Source organism: Parambassis ranga, chromosome 3, assembly GCF_900634625.1.
Source record: "Parambassis ranga chromosome 3, fParRan2.1, whole genome shotgun sequence".
Classification (NCBI taxonomy): Eukaryota; Metazoa; Chordata; class Actinopteri; family Ambassidae; genus Parambassis; species Parambassis ranga.
The window spans coordinates 1,569,132-1,588,433 of NC_041024.1; the positions used below are offsets into that span (position 1 = coordinate 1,569,132).

Below are 19,302 nucleotides of genomic sequence, written 5' to 3' on the forward strand. Positions count from 1 at the left end.
GCCTCTGTTCGTCCTCTGAGTTTTAAATCCACTGAAATATATGAAACAGATTTACTTTAAAAGGAAAGAAAAAAGCACACAGAGAGAAAAGACACACATCCAAGATAGAAGTTGTATTGTTTAAGCTCCAGGGGTTCTTCACACTCCTCCAACAGCAAAGAACTGTAACCAGGTTTTCATTTTAAAGACACTGAAGACCAGAAAAATCTGTTCATCTGTAGCTACGTGGACACATTTATCCAAACTATTTGGATCATCTGCAGTTTTAGCATTTAGGCGTACTCAAATATCATAAAACATATCCACATGGTTCAAAATAATGGCCTTAAATAAAATAGTTGTTTTCTTAAAGGCAGGGTAGGAGGTTTGGAAAACTCAGTGAGAGTCAGCCAGATTTGGAAAGTAAACACACGCCCCTTTCTCTCGGAGCTCACCCCGAAGCCACGCCTCCCAATCACATGGACGCGCATCACCTGAAGACGAGCTGCGGTCTGTGACTTCGGCCATCATGCACGTACCTCTCTGGTGCACAGAGCAGGAAGAGAGTGACAACCAGCCAATACTCCTACAGGGTCCACCCGGAGGATTGGCTGATGTTTTTAGTGTTTTATAGCTTCCACAGATGATTCATATTCTTCGTTTTAGTGAGATTTAGTTGCTATCAGATTGTAAAGAGAAGTTACACTAATTTAACAAAAAGTGCATCAGAAGGAAACCTCCTACCCGTCCTTTAATTTGAGAAAAAAGTCTGCTCTTCTCCTCTAGTCTAACTCTAAAGACACTTTTAATCTAAACCGACCACAAGATGTCAGCGTTTCATCTACGCACACAGCTGAGACTCTGTTTACCTACAATACTGTACAGTCCTGAACAGAAGCCCACGTCCGGCTCTCTATGTGCAGGATAACAAGAACAAAGTCACCTTTCAAGGAAGAAACTTTGTCGATAAAATGGGGACAAAAAAGATGAACCTGGATGCCTTATCACAGAGAAAACACGAATAAATTACTGATCTGAAAACAAACTGAGATTAAAAGGTTTGGATGTGTACAATCATAACAGTGAGCCAGCTCACCACGTCAGAGGTTTCTGAGAGAGAAGAACTGAAGCCCATCCAAATAAGGCATCGAGACGGCAGTACAAAAAATAAACCTGTAACTCTGCTAGCAAACACTTTACAAAGGCCGACCAGGCAGACGCTCTTTTATCTGACAGAGGTACAAAACTACAAAAAGGTTCCTGTGTGTGTGGTAAAGGGTGCTGCCTACAAACTAATCCAGACTTCTTTTTTTTTATCCAAACAGTGAGGAGTGCGGTGAAAGGTGCATTCTGGGGATCATTCATGATCACATGACCTCGCACCAAATCCTACATGTCCCATGATGCAACACACCGGCACAGAAGACCTGAACTGATGAGACGACAGGGCTCAGAGGTCAGATATGACGCTGTATTCGGGCCATGAGTAAAATCAAATCAAATATAACTTTGGTGTCACATTTACACAAAAAAAGAACAAACAAAAATCACAAAAATTAAAATTTAAAGAAGATTTAAAGATTTAAAAAAAGTTATTTTCTGTTTGGCAATTTGTTTCTATAATGTTTGAATGATATTTAAAGACGTTTCAGTGTGCGGCCATGTTGGATGCTGTGTTTTGGGACCTGCATGATAATCCTCTCTGACAGTTTGAAGCCTGTTGGTTGTGTTACACCTACAGAAGGCAAACGTGTGGCAGGAACACTACAGGAGCAGCGTTCCCTCCTTAGAAACACTTTTAAAGCAGTTATTGCTCAACACTGTAAATCTGCCTGATAACGTGTTTTCATGAGTCTGCAGCCGCCGTCTCCTCTGACGCCGCGCTCGCGTCTGGGTTGGCGTTCCTGCTGGAGGACAGAGCGGAGGCCTGCTCCAGCAGCTGGGCCAGGTACCTGTCCTCCGCCCGCTCTGCGGCTGACAGGCTCTCAGACTGGGACAGGCCCAAACCCGGAGAGGCCGCCTGGGACACGGGGGCCGACAGAGTCCGTGGGATCCTGCAGGTGAACTGGTCAGCGGTGGCAGCTGCAGAGGGGTCGTCTGTGGAGGCTGTGGAGAACGTACGGGTGATCTCATCCCTGTCCTGATCAGGCAGTGGCGACGGATGATCTGCTGTGACCGTGGCTAGGCTCCCCGGGGGCTGGTAAGGCGGAGGCCCAGTCAGCGGGGAGCCTTCGGGCGTGAGCGGGGCCTGGCTGTGGATGATGATAGGATCAGGTGAAGGCAGCGGGGCCTCGTCCTCACCCACAGCCTCCAGATCCCTGGGGTCTTTGGAGGGGCTCTGGTCTGGGGATATGGAGTCAGGCTGGTGGGAGATGATGTGGAGGCTCAGGCCGGCTCTGGCTGAGGATGGCTTCCCTCTGGAGGCCTGGACTGGACTCAGCAGCACGGGCAGCTCCTGGCCCAGCGGCTTACGAGGCAGCTCGTCGGGCTTTCCTGAAGAACGAGAAGATTCTTTGATTAGTTCCTGCAGATTCTTGTCATGTGACTGCTGGTCACATGTGGGTCAATCATGGCTTCCTAGTCTAGCTTAGTGAAAACAGTTTATTTTTGGCTGTGAGCTAAAGAGGAAGGTCTGAAAGTGGATGGTACCTGGAGGAGGGAGGTCCAGCTTCATCTTCCGCAGCTCCGTCATGGAGGCCTGCAGCTGCTCGATGATGATGTCGTCGCTGTAGAAGAACGTCTGAGCGATGCGCTCCTGCAGGAACTCTCTCAGCTCCTCCAGGGACATTTTCAGGAGACGCTCTGCACACAGAGGACATGTCTGCTTCAGCTCTCATCTCACTTTTTATCATTTTCCTTTGTAACAATCTGATTAAGTGAAGTGAGTCCTGTTCCAAGTATGGATCACAGTTATTTCGTTTTTGCCTCCTAAACAGGAGCTGATTACAAGGTGCAGATTCTCCCACACTTTCAGACTTGAGAAAAACCAGCCTCCCGCTGGAAATGCTCAGTCACTTGATGTCAGCAGGTTGTTGAGAGGCTGCAGTTAACACGGCGTGTTTGTGGTGTGAACAGAAGCGATCTGTGTCTCTGAGCTGAACTCACTCTTGTGCGTCTTCAGGACGGTGTAGGACATGGCGGTGAGGAGCCGCTCCCCCTCCAGGATGAAGATGTCCCACAGGCGCAGGGTGAGGGTGAACGGCGTCTGCGGGATCACAAACACAAACACGAGTCGTGGGGATCAGTGCGAGGCGGTCTGTGCCAGCAGCTTCGCATTATCTGCCGAACCAGGAGTCAGGAGGTTTGTCTGGTTCCCTCCCAGACCTCAGAGGGCCCCTCTGAGCCCAGCAGGACGCAGAAGTGCTGACAGCGGCCGAACGCTGCCAAACCGCCGCCACCGCAGGATTGTGGGCAAACATGGAGGAGGCTAATGACAGCTTTGGCCTGACAGCTCTTAATGCTCTCCCTGAGCTCAGATATCAGCCGAGGCTGTTCTGCTGAAATCATGAAAAATAATCTGAAAACTGGAACTTTTACTGATTCTCAGGAAAGTCGTGTTTCCTTCTTATTTTGCTGTGTTTTTTTATCTTTTACAGATATCCTGTGTGGAACTCGAGCTTTGTCTTAACCCTTTTGTCTTAGCCGTTGCTGCAGCGCCCCCTGGTGCGTGGACTGTTTGTCTACATGTGGTTTAGGCCCTTTTCTGAGGTTGATTTTTACACCTCAGGCTCTTATCTCTTCATCTTACTGCTGTTTTTCATCAGTCCAGCTGCTGCATATTTATAAAAGATTAAAAGAACATGTTTTGTCATGTGACTGCTGCTCACATGGGGGTCAGTCATGGCCTCCTACTTTTGCTGATGAAAGCAGAATCTAGTTCTCCTTCATTATCAGTGACTGCTTGAATTCAGACATGTGGACCTCTGGGCGTCCTCACCCTGTCGATGAAACACTGTAGGAACCACTTGGTGCTGTAGATTCCTGCAGACATCTGCTCTCGGTCCTGTAAGACACAGACGGGGTTTGTCAGTACAGGGCATCAGACTGCCAGGGAGTCACATTCAGGTCATCACATGTCTCCACTGTGACTTCACCAGATGTTTCTTCAGCCTGGGGAGGAGTTTGGAAACGATCTGATCGTGGTGTGTTTGGAATCTCTGCAGTTTGGGAAACCCGGGGACAAAAAAGCCTGAAAAGAAAGAAGACGGGAGACGTTTTAGTCCAGCAACACCAGCAGAGCTCGCTCCCCCTCTCTCTGTGTGACGTCTCACCGTGCATGGCGTGCTTCTGGTTGGTCAGCAGCTGTGACAGAGCCCAGAAGGCGTCTTCCTCGTTCATGTACATGAGCAGCAGGGCGGCGATCTGACTCATGCCCTGGCAGTAACTCACCTCCTGCAGGCGACACAAATACAGTAAAATCCACACAGAGAGCCTCAGAGTGAAACAGTCCAACACAACATGTCAGCCCTGCTCAGGACTCAGTCAGAGCGGAGATTTTTATCAACTAAATCAAGTTCAGAGGGCATTTTAATGGAGGCAACAAAAACACTACTTACTGTGTTATAGACTGAATATGCAGACAGGATGTGGAAGAGAGACTGCTGCCTGAGGAGAGGAGGAGGAGGAGGAGGAGAGAGAAGAGAGGAGAGGAGAGGAGGAGAGAGGAGAGGAGGAGGAAGAGGAGAGGAGGAGGAGGAGGAGGAGAGAGAGGAGAGGAGAGGAGGAGAGGAGGAGGAGGAGGAGGAGGAGGAGAGAGAGGAGAGGAGAGAGGAGAGGAGGAGGAGGAGGAGGAGAGAGAGGAGAGGAGAGGAGGAGGAGAGGAGAGGAGAGGAGAAGAGAGGAGAGAGGAGAGGAGAGAGGAGAGGAGAGGAGAGGAGGAGGAGGAGAGAGGAGGAGGAGGAGAGGAGAGAGGAGAGGAGGAGGAAGAGGAGAGGAGGAGGAGGAGGAAGAGGAGGAGGAGATGAGAGGAGAGGAGGAGAGGTAGAGGAGGAGGAGGAGGAGAGGAGGAGGAGAGGAGAGGAGGAGGAGGAGGAGAAGAGAGAGAAGAGGAGGAGATGAGAGGAGGAGGAGAAGAGAGAGGAGAGGAGGAGGAGGAAGAGGAGGAGGAGATGAGAGGAGGAGGAGAAGAGAGAGGAGAGGAGGAGGAGGAAGAGGAGGAGGAGATGAAAGGAGGAGGAGGAGGAGAGGAGAAGGAGGAGAGGAGAGGAGAGGAGGAGGAGAGAGTGGAGAGGAGAGGAGGAGGAGACAGAGGAGCAGGAGGACGAAGTGGAGGAGACAAGAGGAGAGGAGAAGGAAGAGAAGAGAAAGGAGGAGGAGGAAGAGCAAGTTAAGCAATTGAGCAAAACAGAAACATCAACAAATAGAAAAACTGAACTAAAAGGAACTAAGACTCAGAGCAGGGAGCAGCTCTGCAGCACCGGCTCTATAAAAAGCTTCATTTCTGCTGAACTCCTGTTAAATATTTCAGCTTTAGCTGCTCCAGACTTTCCACTGCCGCTCCCGAGCAGGCCTGCGGTCTATTAAACTGTCAGTGACATCAGCGCGCTGCAGGATCGGGTTCCACACTGAGCGGCGCCTCCCGCCTCTCACTGCGTCCAGGTTCACAGCCAGGACAGCCAGCCGCTCTGCCCGCTGTGTACAAACACCCAGCATGCACTGCATGGCCAAAAGTATGTGGACACCTCAGCCATGTGCTGCTGGTCTCAGGATCTGGACCCTGGCTGCAGCCCTGCTCACTCAGGACCTCTTGCTGGCTTTTAAACACTTACTTGACTCCGAAGCGGTCCATGAACATGATGTGGTTCCTGAAGGTCCTGTTGATATCCAGGTCGATCTGTTTGATCTCTGAGGAGCACAGCCGGGCCTGCTCCTTCATTTTCTGCAGAACAGACACAGACAAACCTCAGAGTATTTCAGTGATGATTTTTTACATTTAATTTAATTAACTGCAAAGGAAGTGATTTGTCTCTGAAGAGGTCAGATGTTGGACTTTCCTCTTTGATTTCAGAGCCTCAGACACACACTGAGAAAATGTTTTTTAGAGAGTTTAACCTCTGACCACAGGCCCAGGATGGAGAAGGACCCACAGTGATGCTGTGGGTTCATTATGTCACTCTCTGGATCTGCTTTCCTTCCATAAACATTGTCCCCACCTCACAGGTGGACATAGAACACTGTCTTATTACATTCCTGTCTTTGACGTTCGTGCAGGGGCGACACATATTTACACCCATCTCTGGACGGGACAGCTGGGTACCTCGTATTTGCCCTCGTTCTCCTTCTTGGCCCGCTCCACGTCCAGCATCAGCGCCCAGGCTCGTCCTCTGAGCTGCAGGGGGATGCCTTTGTACACCCGCTTCACCATCTGAGAGGCGGCACAAACACAGAGCGATTAAAACGGCAGAAGGTTTATTAAAGAGCCGGCGCCGCGAGACTGTGAGTCACCGGGAAGCTGAAGCACCTAGAAATTCACATAATATATAACATATTTGTCGAGAGTGTTTGTTAACGTCTACAAAAGGACCAGATCAACAAAGAGCTTCAAGTCTGAAGAGCTGCTGTGAGAGGTTTCATCAAGAGGTTCACAGAGAGTCCAACAGAGACAGGAGGAGAAACATGTGGAAGGTTCTGGAAAGAAAACCAGTGAGAGATGAGTCTGAAGAGAACAGCTGCAGAGACACTAGTGAAGGACTGAACCAGGTCTGGACCCGAAGAGTCAGAGGAGACCGTCACTAGTGAGTCACTAGTGATTCCTGAGTCCTGCTCAGGAATGGACTGCCAGACTGCAGAGAAGACACCTCCAAACCAGACTGAGGTCTGCTAGAGACCACCTGGAGACAGAGCACACAGACTGAAGTCTGCTAGAGACCACCTGGAGACAGAGCACACAGACTGAGGTCTGCTAGAGACCACCTGGAGACAGAGCACACAGACTGAAGTCTGCTAGAGACCACCTGGAGACAGAGCACATGGACTGAAGTCTGCTAGAGACCACCTGGAGACAGAGCACACAGACTGAGGTCTGCTAGAGACCACCTGGAGACAGAGCACACAGACTGAAGTCTGCTAGAGACCACCTGGAGACAGAGCACACAGACTGAAGTCTGCTAGAGACCACCTGGAGACAGAGCACACAGACTGAGGTCTGCTAGAGACCACCTGGAGACAGAGCACACAGACTGAAGTCTGCTAGAGACCACCTGGAGACAGAGCCCACAGACTGAAGTCTGCTAGAGACCACCTGGAGACAGAGCACACAGACTGAAGTCTGCTAGAGACCACCTGGAGACAGAGCACACAGACTGAGGTCTGCTAGAGACCACCTGGAGACAGAGCACACAGACTGAAGTCCTTTGGTCAGATGAAGCTGAACTAGAGCTCTGAGCTCACAGAGATGTTGTCTTCATGTGGAGACAGAAAGGAGAGGCTAGAACCCAAAGAACAGGCTTCATACAGTCAGACATGGTGGAGGCAGTATGATGCTGTGAGGAGGACTCAGTCAGTCTGGAACTGTGGATCTTGAGTCATGAAACAAGGAGACTGTCTGAACATCTGAAAGAAAACCTGAAGAAGTGCCCAAACTACACAGCTATACAACTTAATTAATAATTGATTAATGTGTGGTAAAAATGAGGTCAGAGGTCAAAGGCTGGTGCTCCAGCTGAGCTGCTCAGCTCTGGATGACGACACACAGCGACGGCTTTGTGGTGTGTTTCACTCTCACGCGTCACTTCTGCTTTCCCACACACGTAAACTCACCTCAGCCTCATCACCAAACCTGTGGCCTCCACCCACGTCCTCCATCCAGACTTCTGACCTCTGCTCGGCTTGTTGTAATCACTCCTGTGTCCCAGTAAATGTCACTTCTATATAATGGAGGTTTGCTTCTCTGACTGAGTCATGGTTCAGTGTTAACCCTTCGCCACCTCTCCTCGCTTTGCTCTGATTCATTCTGCTCTCGTGTAGAAACCTGCTCACAAAAACAACATGTCCTCACCTTCTCGCTGTTTTTGTATTTGTCCCACTTCTTCACCATCTTCAGCCATTTCTCTGCTCTCTCTACCTCCAGCTGCTTTTGCTGTGAAGGAGAAAGAACCCGGTGAACAAAAACAGGAGGACCGCACCACCTCCGCCGGGACCCTTCCCTCCTCACCTTCTCTTCTTGTGCAGTCGGGGCGGGAAGCTCGTCTTCACTGACGGACAAACAAACAAAGCGTCAGACACAAGCGGACGGCGTCACGCAGAGACACGCAGGGCGACGGACTTACTGCATGAAGCCGAAGCGGTCGATGACTTTGTAGATGCTGTAGTCGGCATCTTCCCAGGGGTCAATCTCCACCCCGCCCTGCCGGCCCTGTCAACACAAACACTCATTTATATGGAGACAAAGACTCTGTGACTTATAACTACTGTAAAAAACCGTGCGTACAGAAGATATTTGATGTTGAAACAACATGCAGACACAAAAAGAAAAAACTTTTAACCCTCTGAACCCTCAAAATCACAACAAAGCACCATTCATCACAGCCAGGAACAGGAAAACTGGAAGAATCATCAAACTTTCAACTTTCCAATGGTCCCTGAATGTGTCACACGTGACATTCGCTTCAAGATCTACGCTTAAAATTGTCATGTATTAATTCTAATTAATTTAATCTATTCAGATGTCTGAGACAAAAATAAACAAGACTGTAAAAAAACAAAAAGAAGCCAGGAAGCCATGATGGACTGTGAGCAGCAGTCACATGACCAACATTCAGAGAGTCTCTGTCTGACCTGCAGCTTCCTGCAGCTCATGTAGAGGCTCAATTTCCCCACGGGGATTGATAAAGTAAATCTTAATCTTAATCTTAAAAATGGATAACCATATTTAGCATGTGATGCTAACAGAGGAGCAGGACCTTATGCTCAGAGTTCAGAGGGTTAAAGAAAGCAGAAAAATCTAAATCAATCATCTGCAGGAGTAAAAGCAGGCGTCACACAGTGAAACTGTCCAAACATGCGCTCAGAATCTGCTCCCAGCAGCAGCACTAGTTCAGGTTCATGTTTTTATCATGGAAAATCCATTTAAGCAGCAATCCGGTCCCAGTGTTGACATAACAGAGAGGGAACTAATCCTCAGACAGCCGGCCGGAGAGAGGCTGCTCCCTGAATAACAGCACAGCGTGGTTGGTTGGCTGCCTGTCTGGACTGCAGCCAATCGTCATCCTGCTCTCAGCGAGGAGGGGGGGGGGGGTCATCACTGCGAGTGATGTCAGCGTCACCAAAGTGAGAGGACCAAAAATACATTTTCTCACTGAGACGACTGAGTCTCAGTCTGCTGATGTACCACAGTGCAAAAACAGTGAATGACTCAGACTTCATGGACCCGATGGAGGTCTGAGTGTCAGAAACTCAACAGAGACCCCAGTCTGCCTGACGTCATAGCCCTGAAGTGAGTCAGCTGCGTGCTGAGCTGTGGGGTCATGTGACAGAGGATCTCGCTTCATCAGGGTGAAACTACAAGGCTCTGGAAAAGGAAGGAGCATCCTACTGCCCCCGACAATCTGACAGCTCCTGCACAAAGACCTGGGCTGTTAGGTCCTGTCCTTTGAAAGGATGGTGCTGAACAGCTGTGCTCATGGCTGCCTCTGAGCTGCTTCCAGTCAGAGACCTTCATAAGCAAAATGGCTACCCATGTTACTCTTTTGGCTATAAGGTGGGTTTTTCTTTAACTGTGTGCTGCATGTGGCCCAAACGTCATTTGGCCCAGCTATCTTAAAACATATCTGGGCCACAGAAGGCAGCAATGTGGCACAGGAAGCACTGGGTAATCTGCCTGGGGGTCTATAGTGGCCCAGATTTGGGACAGTTGTGGGTTTTTTGGTCCATATTTTGGTGGAGATGTGGCTGTAGTCCGGCCCGCTTGTGGCTCAGACCGGAGGTGGATGACTTGAGTGCGTAACCGAGCGTTGAAGTGAGCCAGATTTAGGCCACACCAATTTTGCTATCTGATTATGTATATATACATATTTCAGAGAGTAATTAAGTTTTTTCAAGATGTGTTTCAGTTGTGTGACTCCCAGATCCCAGTTTTTCCATAAATGTGCAACTTTGATCTTTAATTTTTCTCAGACACTTGAAGAAATAAACCTGAAGTTAATCTGCTCGTTCCTGTTTCCACACCTCCATCAAATCCTTCAATAACAGCTCAAAGCCAGAAGACGTGTGTGAATGTACATGTGCAGCTCGTCCTGCTAGCAACACCCTTAGAGGGCGCCACAGAGGAGAGGTGGAGCGGGGTGAGTCTCTCTGAAACCTGAGCATCCCACACACAGGCCTGCGGGTACCACCGACTGGACTTTTACCCAGAATCCTCCTGTGTGGGGTTTATTTCCTCCTTCCTCTGCACATGTGGCTCAGAGCTGGGAGTCCAGCGGCTCCCCGGAGGTCATCGTCAGCTCGATCGCTGCACACTTTGTGCGTCACAGTTGTTGCTACGGCTAGATGATCCGTACCCCTCTGCTCCAAGCTGCTGCTGGTCTAAATTTAACCTCCACCCCTCACCCAGCACCGCCACCAGCTCATCTGTCTCAGCACATTCACCCTCTCAATCTCACACACACACACACACACACACACACACACACACACACACCAGCTTTTATTTTGAAATCTGATCACTTCAGTCTGTTCCAGGCATCACAAGCATGGAGCAGTGGACATTCAGTCAAGTGGACACCCAGTCATTGTATTTGTATCTGGAGTCTATGATTATGATCCTCAGAGTTGGATATGGAAGAACTCATCTGTCCTGACCTCATCACCCTTCATCAGACGGAGGACAGGGCCCAGAAACATGGAGAGCCTGGCTGTCCACATACTTTTGGCCATGTAGTGTATTAGTCTCAGAATGCAAAAAGTAAAAACACACAATCCGAAGCATCTGAGAAGCACGAGTGTGATCGTATTTAACACAAAAAACCCCACGTCTGCGGTCATCCTTCACTCCAAAGCACAAACACACTGTGTTATTAATGCACTTTGGCAGCACACTCACATCCACCCACACACACACTTATTGTCCTCCACGCATGCAGAAACAAACAAACACACATTTTCGTCCTGCTCAGCGTGTGTGTCCGTGTTTTCAACCACGCGTGATCTGCTCCTCCTACACACAAATAACACGGGAGATGTTACACACCCACTGCTACACACACACACTTGAGATTGTGGTGAAATGCTACAAACATACATGTGTGTGCGCATGCGTGTGCGTGTTCTGCCTCAGCGTGAGCACACAGTAACTCACCGTAGCATACTTTAGGATGATATCAGCCCGTTCCTCTGCTATTAACGTCTCGATGTCTTTCTTCATGTCAATATCTGCAGGACAAAGGAGAAAAGAAGCAACGTTACTGTGAGAAACGACGACGAGTGGAGATGGATGACACCGAGGAAGGATCACAGCTGATGGATGTGGGCGTCCGAACCGACAGCATGAGGCTGAGGTGTGTAGTGACTTCATCACGGAGAATAAACACAGTTAGCTTGTGCTAGCTGTTGCCAATACAGACATGCATCATTTCAAAACCAACAAGCGGGTGCATCACTTCTTAAGGTCCCCTGGAAACAACATGTCTGCTGCCACACAGTGCTTCATTACTGTCACACCAACACTGCAGCGTGGCTGTGGAGGCAGCGTCCCGCCGGCCTGCAGCGACCCTGGTTTGGCTTCTGTTCACCAGCTTTTCCAACAAACGTCCCAGCGGCTCCCTGGCAGGGTGATGACATCACAGAACATCTATCTGAGCCACCTTTGTCCCTTTTATAACAATGAACACACTCGCACAGCTGGAGCTGCCAAATCACCCCCAAACACAGCAGAGAAGGGATTAATCCAGCTCAATCTGCAGCCTCTGTGCAGATCTACACCAATGACAGGACCTGCAGTGGTAATCTGGACACGCAAACCATCTGGATTAGGAATATCTCCAAAGCAGGATTATGTGGTGAAAGTATGTTATTTCCAAAGCAGGAACAAAGGACAGCCAGGACGTGCAGGTAGAGGAAGCAGAGAAAATGAACGCACTCTTTTCAAAATGGCCGCAAGACAAAAAACAAACAAACAGGAACGGTCCAGAACACCAAACCCATCGGCCGCCTGTGCTGGCAGTGTGTCACGGTTAGCAGCTTTGTCAGCAAAAGCCTACAACAACCCACATTTACATTCAAGGGGCAGCGCCCCCTGGTGGCTAAAGTGATAGATATGGGAGCAAAGGAGGAAATCAGGTGACGTCCTGGCGGGGAAACGTCAGAGAGGATGATGAGGCAGCCTGACGGAGAGCAGCTGTGCATGTAGCCATGTGTGGATCCTCTCTGGCTCCGTCGCTGGCTCTGCCGTAAAATCCGCTCAGAGAATAACAAGCTGCAGAGCTTCGTCTGATAGCTAGCTGCCGGCCAGCTACTACACTCAACAAAAATATAAACGCAACACTTTTGTTTTTGCTCCCATGTTTCATGAGATGGACTTGAAGATCTAAACTTCATTCCAGATACACAATATTACCATTCCTCTCAAACATTGTTCACAAATCTGTCTAAATGTGTGATAGTGAGCACTTCTGCTTTGCTGAGATAATCCATCCCACCTCACAGGTGTGCCACATCAAGATGCTGATCTGACATCATGATTAGTGCACAGGTGTACCTCAAACTGCCCACAATAAAAGGCCACCCTGAAATGTGCATTTTGTTTCTGCTTTATTGGCGGTCTGGGGACTCAGAACCAGTCAGTATCTGGTGTGACCACCATTTGCCTCATGCAGTGCAACACATCTTCTTCGCATAGAGTTTATCAGATTGTCTATTGTGGCCTGTGGAATGTTGGTCCACTCCTCTTCAATGGCTGTGCGAAGTTGCTGGATATTAGTGGGAACTGGTGCACGCTGTCGTATACGCCGGTCAAGCACATCCCAAACATGTTCAATGGGTGACATGTCCGGTGAGTATGCTGGCCATGCAAGAACTGGGACATTTTCAGCTTCCAAGAATTGTGTACAGATCCTTGCAACATGGGGCCGTGCATTATCTTGCTGAAACATGAGGTGATGTTCATGGATGTATGGCACAACAATGGGCCTCAGGATCTCATCACGGTATCTCTGTGCATTCAAAATGCCATCAATAAAATGCACCTGTGTTCTTCGTCCATAACAGATGCCTGCCCATACCATGACCCCACCACCACCATGGGCCACTCGATCCACAACATTGACATCAGCAAAGCGCTCACCCACACGACGCCACACACGCTGTCTGCCATCTGCCCTGAACAATGTAAACCGAGATTCATCCGTGAAGAGAACACCTCTCCAACGTGCTAGACGCCATCGAATGTGAGCATTTGCCCACTCAAGTCTGTTACGGCGACGATCTGGAGTCAGGTTAAGACCCCGATGAGGACGACGAGCATGCAGTTGAGCTTCCCTGAGACGGTTTCTGACAGTTTGTGCAGAAATTGTTTGGTTATGCAAACCAATTGTTTCAGCAGCTGTCTGAGTGGCTGGTCTCAGACGATCTCGGAGGTGAACCTGCTGGATGTGGAGGTCCTGGGCTGGTGTGGTTACTCGTGGTCTGCGGTTGTGAGGCCGGTTGGATGTACTGCCATATTCTCTGAAACGCCTTTGGAGACGGCTTATGGTGGAGAAATGAACATTCAATGCACGAGCAACAGATCTGGTTGACATTCCTGCTGTCAGCATGCCAATTGCACGCTCCCTCAATGCTTGTGGCATCTGTGGCATTTTGCTGTGAGACAAAACTGCACATTTCAGGGTGGCCTTTTATTGTGGGCAGTTTGAGGTACACCTGTGCACTAATCATGATGTCAGATCAGCATCTTGATGTGGCACACCTGTGAGGTGGGATGGATTATCTCAGCAAAGCAGAAGTGCTCACTATCACACATTTAGACAGATTTGTGAACAATGTTTGAGAGGAATGGTAATATTGTGTATCTGGAATGAAGTTTAGATCTTCAAGTCCATCTCATGAAACATGGGAGCAAAAACAAAAGTGTTGCGTTTATATTTTTGTTGAGTGTATTTTGGACACGTGTAGTTCACTGTGTACTGATAGCGCTGGTGCTGCAGACCCAGACCCAGGCGGTGGAGGTGGAGGTGGGACGTTTTCAAGCATTTATTTACATGATAAACGTACCTAACATGGAAAATGTGCAGGAGCTCATGCACGCTCATTGCAGATGGAAGACGTTTGCTTCCTCTGAAGCCACAGCTCCCCTCTCCTCCCAGAGCTCTGGGTCATCTTCTAACGCCTCCGCTGTGGAACTCTAAACCCTGCGGAGGCTCCTGCAGAAAGGTTGCTGGCGTACAGAAGCTTTAAATGTGAGCCGTCATCTGAAGCATATGGCAGCGGCTGCATGCGGTCAGCGCTCTAAATCACAGGCGAGCTCTGGCTGGAGTCCCAGTACGAAGGGTGGAGGCCCAAACTGGGAGAGAGAGCGCGCTGAGACTGGACGGCACCTCTCATACACTCCACCTGACTGACAGACAGTTTCCTACAGTGTGGGGGTGTTTAACCCACAGAGACTGCAGCACATTCAACAAACTGCATCACTGAGCAGAGGCCACCCTGCAGGAGCTGGACGCTGCCTAATGAACGGCCAAACAACAACAACATGTTTCTGGGGGACACTTAAAAGTGACGGACCTGCTGGGACACATGGTTCCATCATCTGTAATCTGGTCCTGGTCACAGTGTCTCTCATAGTTTTGCTTATTTGTTGGTTTGTTTGGGTGTTTTCTTCATTTGTTGTTGTTTGATTTGCATGTTTGAGCTCTCAGCCTCTGACATCTGGGCCGAGATGTCTTCTCCTGTCCACCTCTTCTTGTCCTCTCTCTCCTTCATCCTCTCTGTCCTGTCTCCCTCTTCTTCTCCTCTCTCTCTCTCCTTCATCCTCTCTGTCCTGTCTCCCTCTTCTTCTCCTCTCTCTCTCTCCTTCATCCTCTCTGTCCTGTCTCCCTCTTCTTCTCCTCTCTCTCTCTCCTTCATCCTCTCTGTCCTGTCTCCCTCTTCTTCTCCTCCTCTACCCGGCTGACTGTCAGCAGGAAGGTTTTCCTTATGAGCCGGGTCCTGTTCTTCCTGTTTAAAGGGAGTTTTTCCTGACACTGTTGGTCTTCAGGGGGTTCAGGCTCTGGGTCTCTGTGAAGAGCTTTGGGACAGTTCTGTCCTATATAAATAAAACTGAATTGAATGTATAAATACACAGAGACGCAGCCGTAGAATCCTCCAGTGCAGCAGGGCCTGCTTCATGTGCATCAGGACTGGCTGCAGGTTCCAGTCCTGGTTCATTTAATGAACACAAACCAATAATCACTTCAGGGCCCTCGGTGGTCTTGGGCCTACTTTGTCCAGTCAGCGACTCCGCTTTGTGTCTTATCGAATATTCATAAACCAAACAGTCGATTGTTACTATATCATTACTGTCAATTATGGGGAAAATGAAGCGATTAATCATGAAGAATCATCTGCAGCTTCATCGGTCTGTGGAGGATTTGATGCTTTAAGGATCTGGTCGCACCTCTGGCAGCAGCTCTGATCCGCCAGCAGGCCTGAAGCTGCTGCTGCTGCCTCCTCTGTCTCCGTCTGAGACACCCGCACAGCCAGGCGGTCCCAGCTGAAGGATGCCGGCCCGGTCTGCTGCGCTTCCCCGAGATCCGGGCCTGATTTAACGGCACCGCGTCCCCCTTTCTGCTGGTAAACAACACCCGCAGCCTCCCGGCAGCACGAGCCGCGATTTGAACGATGCTTCAGACTCGCGCGAGATTTTTTTTTTTAATTCTAATGAGAATAAATAATAAACAAAAGCTGTAAAATGAGAAACAGGAGGAAGCAGATGAGCGCGTGTTACCGTGTTTCTGCGGGGGTTATCTGCGCGATCCGTGCAGCAGCTCCGCGTCCTCCTCCGAGCATTCTCCGCTAAAAGTGCAGCTCCAGCAGAACAAACCGCCCGGGCTGACAACAAAAGCCGCCGCTTAGTCAATCCATAGGTTACCATCAGACACACACACACACACACAGAGACACGGTGTACAGTGCGGGACAGAGGAGCTCCAGGTCCTGAGTCCGAGCGGCGGAGGCGCACTGAGCAGGCGCCGCAGCGTGGCAGCCGCCAGCCGTGTGTGTGATTCGTACAGATCCGGCCTTAAAGACACAGAACCTCCTGGAGCTGCTGCACACACACACACACACACACACACACACACAGAGAGGGAGCGAGGCTGTCCTCTGGCGCCATCTGCTGGAAACACTCTGCAGCGACACACTGTGGCCGTTAAATCTAATGTAAACATGGTGACGCGACAGCTTCTCAGGAGGATGAATCATATTTCGACAAGGTTCATTTGGTCTTCACCTTTTTAACTATAAGAGTATTCTTTCAGTCGGTCCCAGGTGTGGGACAGCAGTCTGGTCTCCTCCGGACCAATGGGACAGTGAACCGGGACGAGGGGACTTTCACACTGTCCCACACCTGGAACACTGTCCTGAGGAGACCAGACTGCTGTCCCACACCTGGGACACAGCGCTGAAGAAGCCGGACTACAGGTGGCGCTGTTCCCCTACTACCTGCATAAAATCAGCTGGCAGACACGTCATGTGACATCATCATGTGACTTCTGAGGAAGACTGCAGGAAGCAGTCGAAACATGTTGAGTCAAAAAACACAAAAAAAACACTGGTCTGACTGAAAGGAATACTCTTATGGAGGATGAATCATGTTCTCCACTGAACGATGGTTCCACAGAAGTCATCTCACTGTCTTCTGTTTGTTGTTGTTTACATATTTCCAATTTACAACAAATGCAAATGTTGTAAGCCTGTAAATGTTCAAAGCCTGAGTCTGGATCAGTCCCATCAGCTGCTGGGGCTCTGTCTGAACCAAGTCTTACATCTGGTCCCCTACCACCAAATCCTCCTGCAGCAAGTGCAGCCACCTGGTGTGTCTGGGGGAGCTGTAGGTCCCCAGATAAGAAGAGAGGTGTCGTGGACAACCGCATGGCTGGTGCAGCGCCATGCTGACACACACAGGCCTCTTTTAAAAAGAGGGGCCGAGGCTCCTCGGGACCAGGATCAGGACCAGCAGCAGCAGCAGCTCAGGATGCAGCGTCTCCTCCACATGCTGACAAAGCTCACTGTAAGTTTCCCACTTTTATTTAACTTTTATTTTATTATATGCGTCAGGAAGTCACAGACGCTTCACACAAACATGATTAACTCATTATGTTCCTACTCACTGCACCTTTAATACTTCAGTAATGACGTGTAAAGACCTGTTCATTTGTACTAATCACACTACGAGCCAGGTAAATACTCTCTTCATCTCAGAAGTTGTACTCGGTGACGACGGCGTCGCGCTCTCCAGCCTGCTCTCCTGAAACATGCTGGGCCGTCTCCATGGAAACGGCTGCATCGCTTGCTGTCCTCCTGCTGCAGTAGATTGACATCATCAGGCTGGCGGAGATGCAGTACGGGCAGAAGACTATAAGATGGAGGAGGAGTCTGAAGGTCAGCACGCAGAACTCAGGAGGAAGAGGAGGGGACCGCACTGAGGAAGGAACCAATCAGAGAGTCAGAGAGATAAAACAGCTGCAGCGACCTTTGACCTGCAGTCCCAGCACTGACCTCTGAGCTCTACCACTGTTTGGTTCAGAATTCGGCCGGCGCTGTGGGTGGTGCAGGTGTAGGTTCCGCTGTCGGTGAGAGTCGGGTTCCTCAGGGTCAGGCTGAAGTCTCCGGTCTGCAGGGCGTCGGGCCTCATGGACGTTCGACCTCTGTACCGCTGGTTCTGCTCACTGAGATCGTCACTGATTGACAGACGGATGTGGACTGACGGGTTCTGGAAGTTTTTCCGGTTCCACACCACCGCGGCACCGCTGAGTACAGGACCCTGTCCCTGACAGGGCAGCAGGACCGACTCCTCCTCCTCATACACCTCCACTACTGAGGGCTGCGGGACAGCTGTGAGGAGACAGATGAGAACCAGTCCTGTGATCCGGTCTGAACAACACAACACCAGCACAAGACACGCGTTACAGGATCAGACGGACCAGGGGCCCGCCTCTTTAAGAATCATTTTTCCAGGTGTTGGCTAGGTGCTACAGCTTTAAGTCACATCCACATGACCCAAGGTTGCTTGGACCCAAAGCATCACGCCGCCTCTGCCGGCTCCTTCCCACCCTGGTGCCGTCTACAACATGATGTCAGAGAAATGTGTCAGAGACCAGGCCGTGGACAGGGGTCAGCATGGACCCCCTGACTGCTCTGTGTGTTCTGACACCTTTCTATCAGAACCAGCAGGACCTTTCCGCAGCAGCTCGTCTCTCGGATCAGAGCACACAGGTCAGCCCGTCCCTGCTTCACCTCTTCAGACTGGAAGTCCCCCACACAGCTGCGGCTCTGGAGGTGCTCTGATCCGATCCAGTCGTCGACACATCACAGTTTGGTCCTTCACACAGACTCTTCTGCTGCATCGTTCTGTTTCTAACCTGATATAATCTACTTACTGACAACCAGGCTTTAAAACATGCTGCACGGTGTACTGAGCATTTCACAGACGTTATGGAACCTTCCAGCCTGAGGGAACTCACCTGCAGACACACCCAGCAGCACAGGCACACCTGCCACAGAAGGACAGAGGACAGAGGACAGCACAGGTTAGAGGCCGAAGACCTGCGTCCTTCACAGTGGGCCGTCTGATTAGACGGTGAAAAGCTGAAGTAGAGCTGAGAGAGGAGAGTGTTTGTGTGTTTTCACAAAGTCACACATCACATCACACTTATGGTCACACAGACTCACACACATGTTCATGAGGTAACGAGTCGGACAAAAACTAAGTGAATCCAGTTCTACAGTCCCGTCACAGGTCTGGATCTGGATCTGTTTCTGCACATTTACGTTGTTTCTCGTGCCGTTTGTGTGTCCACTGCTTTTCAAAGTGAACTCACAGTAAGAAGTGAAACTGCAGACAAAGTATCTACAGTGTAAACACGGTTCTAAACAACATCTTCTAATAAACCTGCATTTCTCTGCCCTCTAACGTGGATCAGGTTGGACTCACCGAGGAGCAGGAACACCGGTGGACTCTTCATGATGTCTGGGTGCTGACTGAACATCCGAGTGCCTTCAGCGGCGCCTCTTTCCTGCGAACATCATCACAGCTGTGATCTGCGCCGCTCTATTTCTGGCACTGAGGGGGAAGTACAGCTCAATGCTGCAGTAACATCCTGCACCACAGCTCAAGTGTCGTAAGTCTGTGGATTT

The 19,302-nt window shown here is 49.9% G+C and overlaps 3 protein-coding genes across 7 annotated transcripts; 1 reads left to right on the top strand and 2 right to left on the bottom strand.

Annotated features, from left to right (window-relative positions):
• Window positions 1-588: 588 nt before the first annotated feature.
• On the bottom strand, window positions 589-16,160 carry LOC114433005 (USP6 N-terminal-like protein). 2 transcript variants are annotated; one of them, XM_028401215.1, is made up of 15 exons: window positions 15,893-16,160; window positions 11,273-11,346; window positions 11,074-11,131; window positions 8,247-8,332; window positions 8,132-8,171; window positions 7,976-8,056; window positions 6,236-6,343; window positions 5,748-5,857; window positions 4,536-4,584; window positions 4,251-4,371; window positions 4,074-4,168; window positions 3,917-3,982; window positions 3,085-3,184; window positions 2,629-2,781; window positions 589-2,472 (listed from the first exon to the last, which is right to left on the bottom strand). In XM_028401215.1, exons 2-15 carry the CDS (start codon window positions 11,278-11,280, stop codon window positions 1,826-1,828), a joined length of 1,722 nt encoding a protein of 573 aa, XP_028257016.1. In that variant the 5' UTR covers window positions 11,281-11,346; window positions 15,893-16,160; the 3' UTR covers window positions 589-1,825. The 2 variants fall into 2 exon arrangements, with proteins under 2 accessions (XP_028257016.1, XP_028257014.1); XM_028401213.1 differs by lacking the exon at window positions 11,074-11,131.
• LOC114433006 (uncharacterized) lies at window positions 9,313-19,178 on the top strand. 3 transcript variants are annotated; one of them, XR_003670335.1, is made up of 3 exons: window positions 9,313-9,676; window positions 10,093-10,259; window positions 11,353-12,383. XR_003670335.1 is itself a non-coding variant. In XM_028401217.1 (3 exons), exons 1-3 carry the CDS (start codon window positions 9,599-9,601, stop codon window positions 19,144-19,146), a joined length of 255 nt encoding a protein of 84 aa, XP_028257018.1. In that variant the 5' UTR covers window positions 9,313-9,598; the 3' UTR covers window positions 19,147-19,178. The 3 variants fall into 3 exon arrangements, 2 of the variants coding, with proteins under 2 accessions (XP_028257018.1, XP_028257017.1); XM_028401217.1 differs by lacking the exon at window positions 10,093-10,259 and adding an exon at window positions 19,089-19,178 and having other exon boundaries at window positions 11,353-11,471; XM_028401216.1 differs by lacking the exon at window positions 10,093-10,259 and having other exon boundaries at window positions 11,353-11,471; window positions 11,582-12,383.
• LOC114433007 (butyrophilin-like protein 2) lies at window positions 17,092-19,211 on the bottom strand. 2 transcript variants are annotated; one of them, XM_028401218.1, is made up of 4 exons: window positions 19,100-19,211; window positions 18,630-18,659; window positions 17,665-18,000; window positions 17,098-17,587 (listed from the first exon to the last, which is right to left on the bottom strand). In XM_028401218.1, the coding sequence occupies exons 1-4, from the start codon at window positions 19,152-19,154 to the stop codon at window positions 17,364-17,366; spliced, it is 645 nt and encodes a 214-aa protein (XP_028257019.1). In that variant the 5' UTR covers window positions 19,155-19,211; the 3' UTR covers window positions 17,098-17,363. The 2 variants fall into 2 exon arrangements, with proteins under 2 accessions (XP_028257020.1, XP_028257019.1); XM_028401219.1 differs by lacking the exon at window positions 18,630-18,659 and having other exon boundaries at window positions 17,092-17,587; window positions 19,100-19,209.
• Between the last annotated feature and the right edge of the window lie 91 nt (window positions 19,212-19,302).

Excerpts from the sequence above, each read along its gene's own strand:
- LOC114433006 (XM_028401216.1), top strand. The coding sequence starts at position 9,599 with ATGGCTGCCTCTGAGCTGCTTCCAGTCAGAGACCTTCATAAGCAAAAT. Across the intron at positions 9,677-11,352 it reads GTTACTCTTTTGGCTATAAG|GACAAAGGAGAAAAGAAGCA; the intron begins GTGGGTTTTTCT and ends CAATATCTGCAG. Across the intron at positions 11,472-11,581 it reads ACCGACAGCATGAGGCTGAG|GTCCCCTGGAAACAACATGT; the intron begins GTGTGTAGTGAC and ends TCACTTCTTAAG.
- LOC114433005 (XM_028401213.1), bottom strand. The coding sequence starts at position 11,338 with ATGAAGAAAGACATCGAGACGTTAATAGCAGAGGAACGGGCTGATATC. Across the intron at positions 6,344-7,975 it reads AATACAAAAACAGCGAGAAG|ATGGTGAAGCGGGTGTACAA; the intron begins GTGAGGACATGT and ends GCCGCCTCTCAG. Across the intron at positions 4,585-5,747 it reads ATGGACCGCTTCGGAGTCAA|GCAGCAGTCTCTCTTCCACA; the intron begins GTAAGTGTTTAA and ends TCCTCTCCTCAG.
- LOC114433007 (XM_028401218.1), bottom strand. The coding sequence starts at position 19,154 with ATGTTCAGTCAGCACCCAGACATCATGAAGAGTCCACCGGTGTTCCTG. Across the intron at positions 18,660-19,099 it reads ACCGGTGTTCCTGCTCCTCG|GTGTGCCTGTGCTGCTGGGT; the intron begins GTGAGTCCAACC and ends CTTCTGTGGCAG. Across the intron at positions 18,001-18,629 it reads GCTGCTGGGTGTGTCTGCAG|CTGTCCCGCAGCCCTCAGTA; the intron begins GTGAGTTCCCTC and ends GTCTCCTCACAG.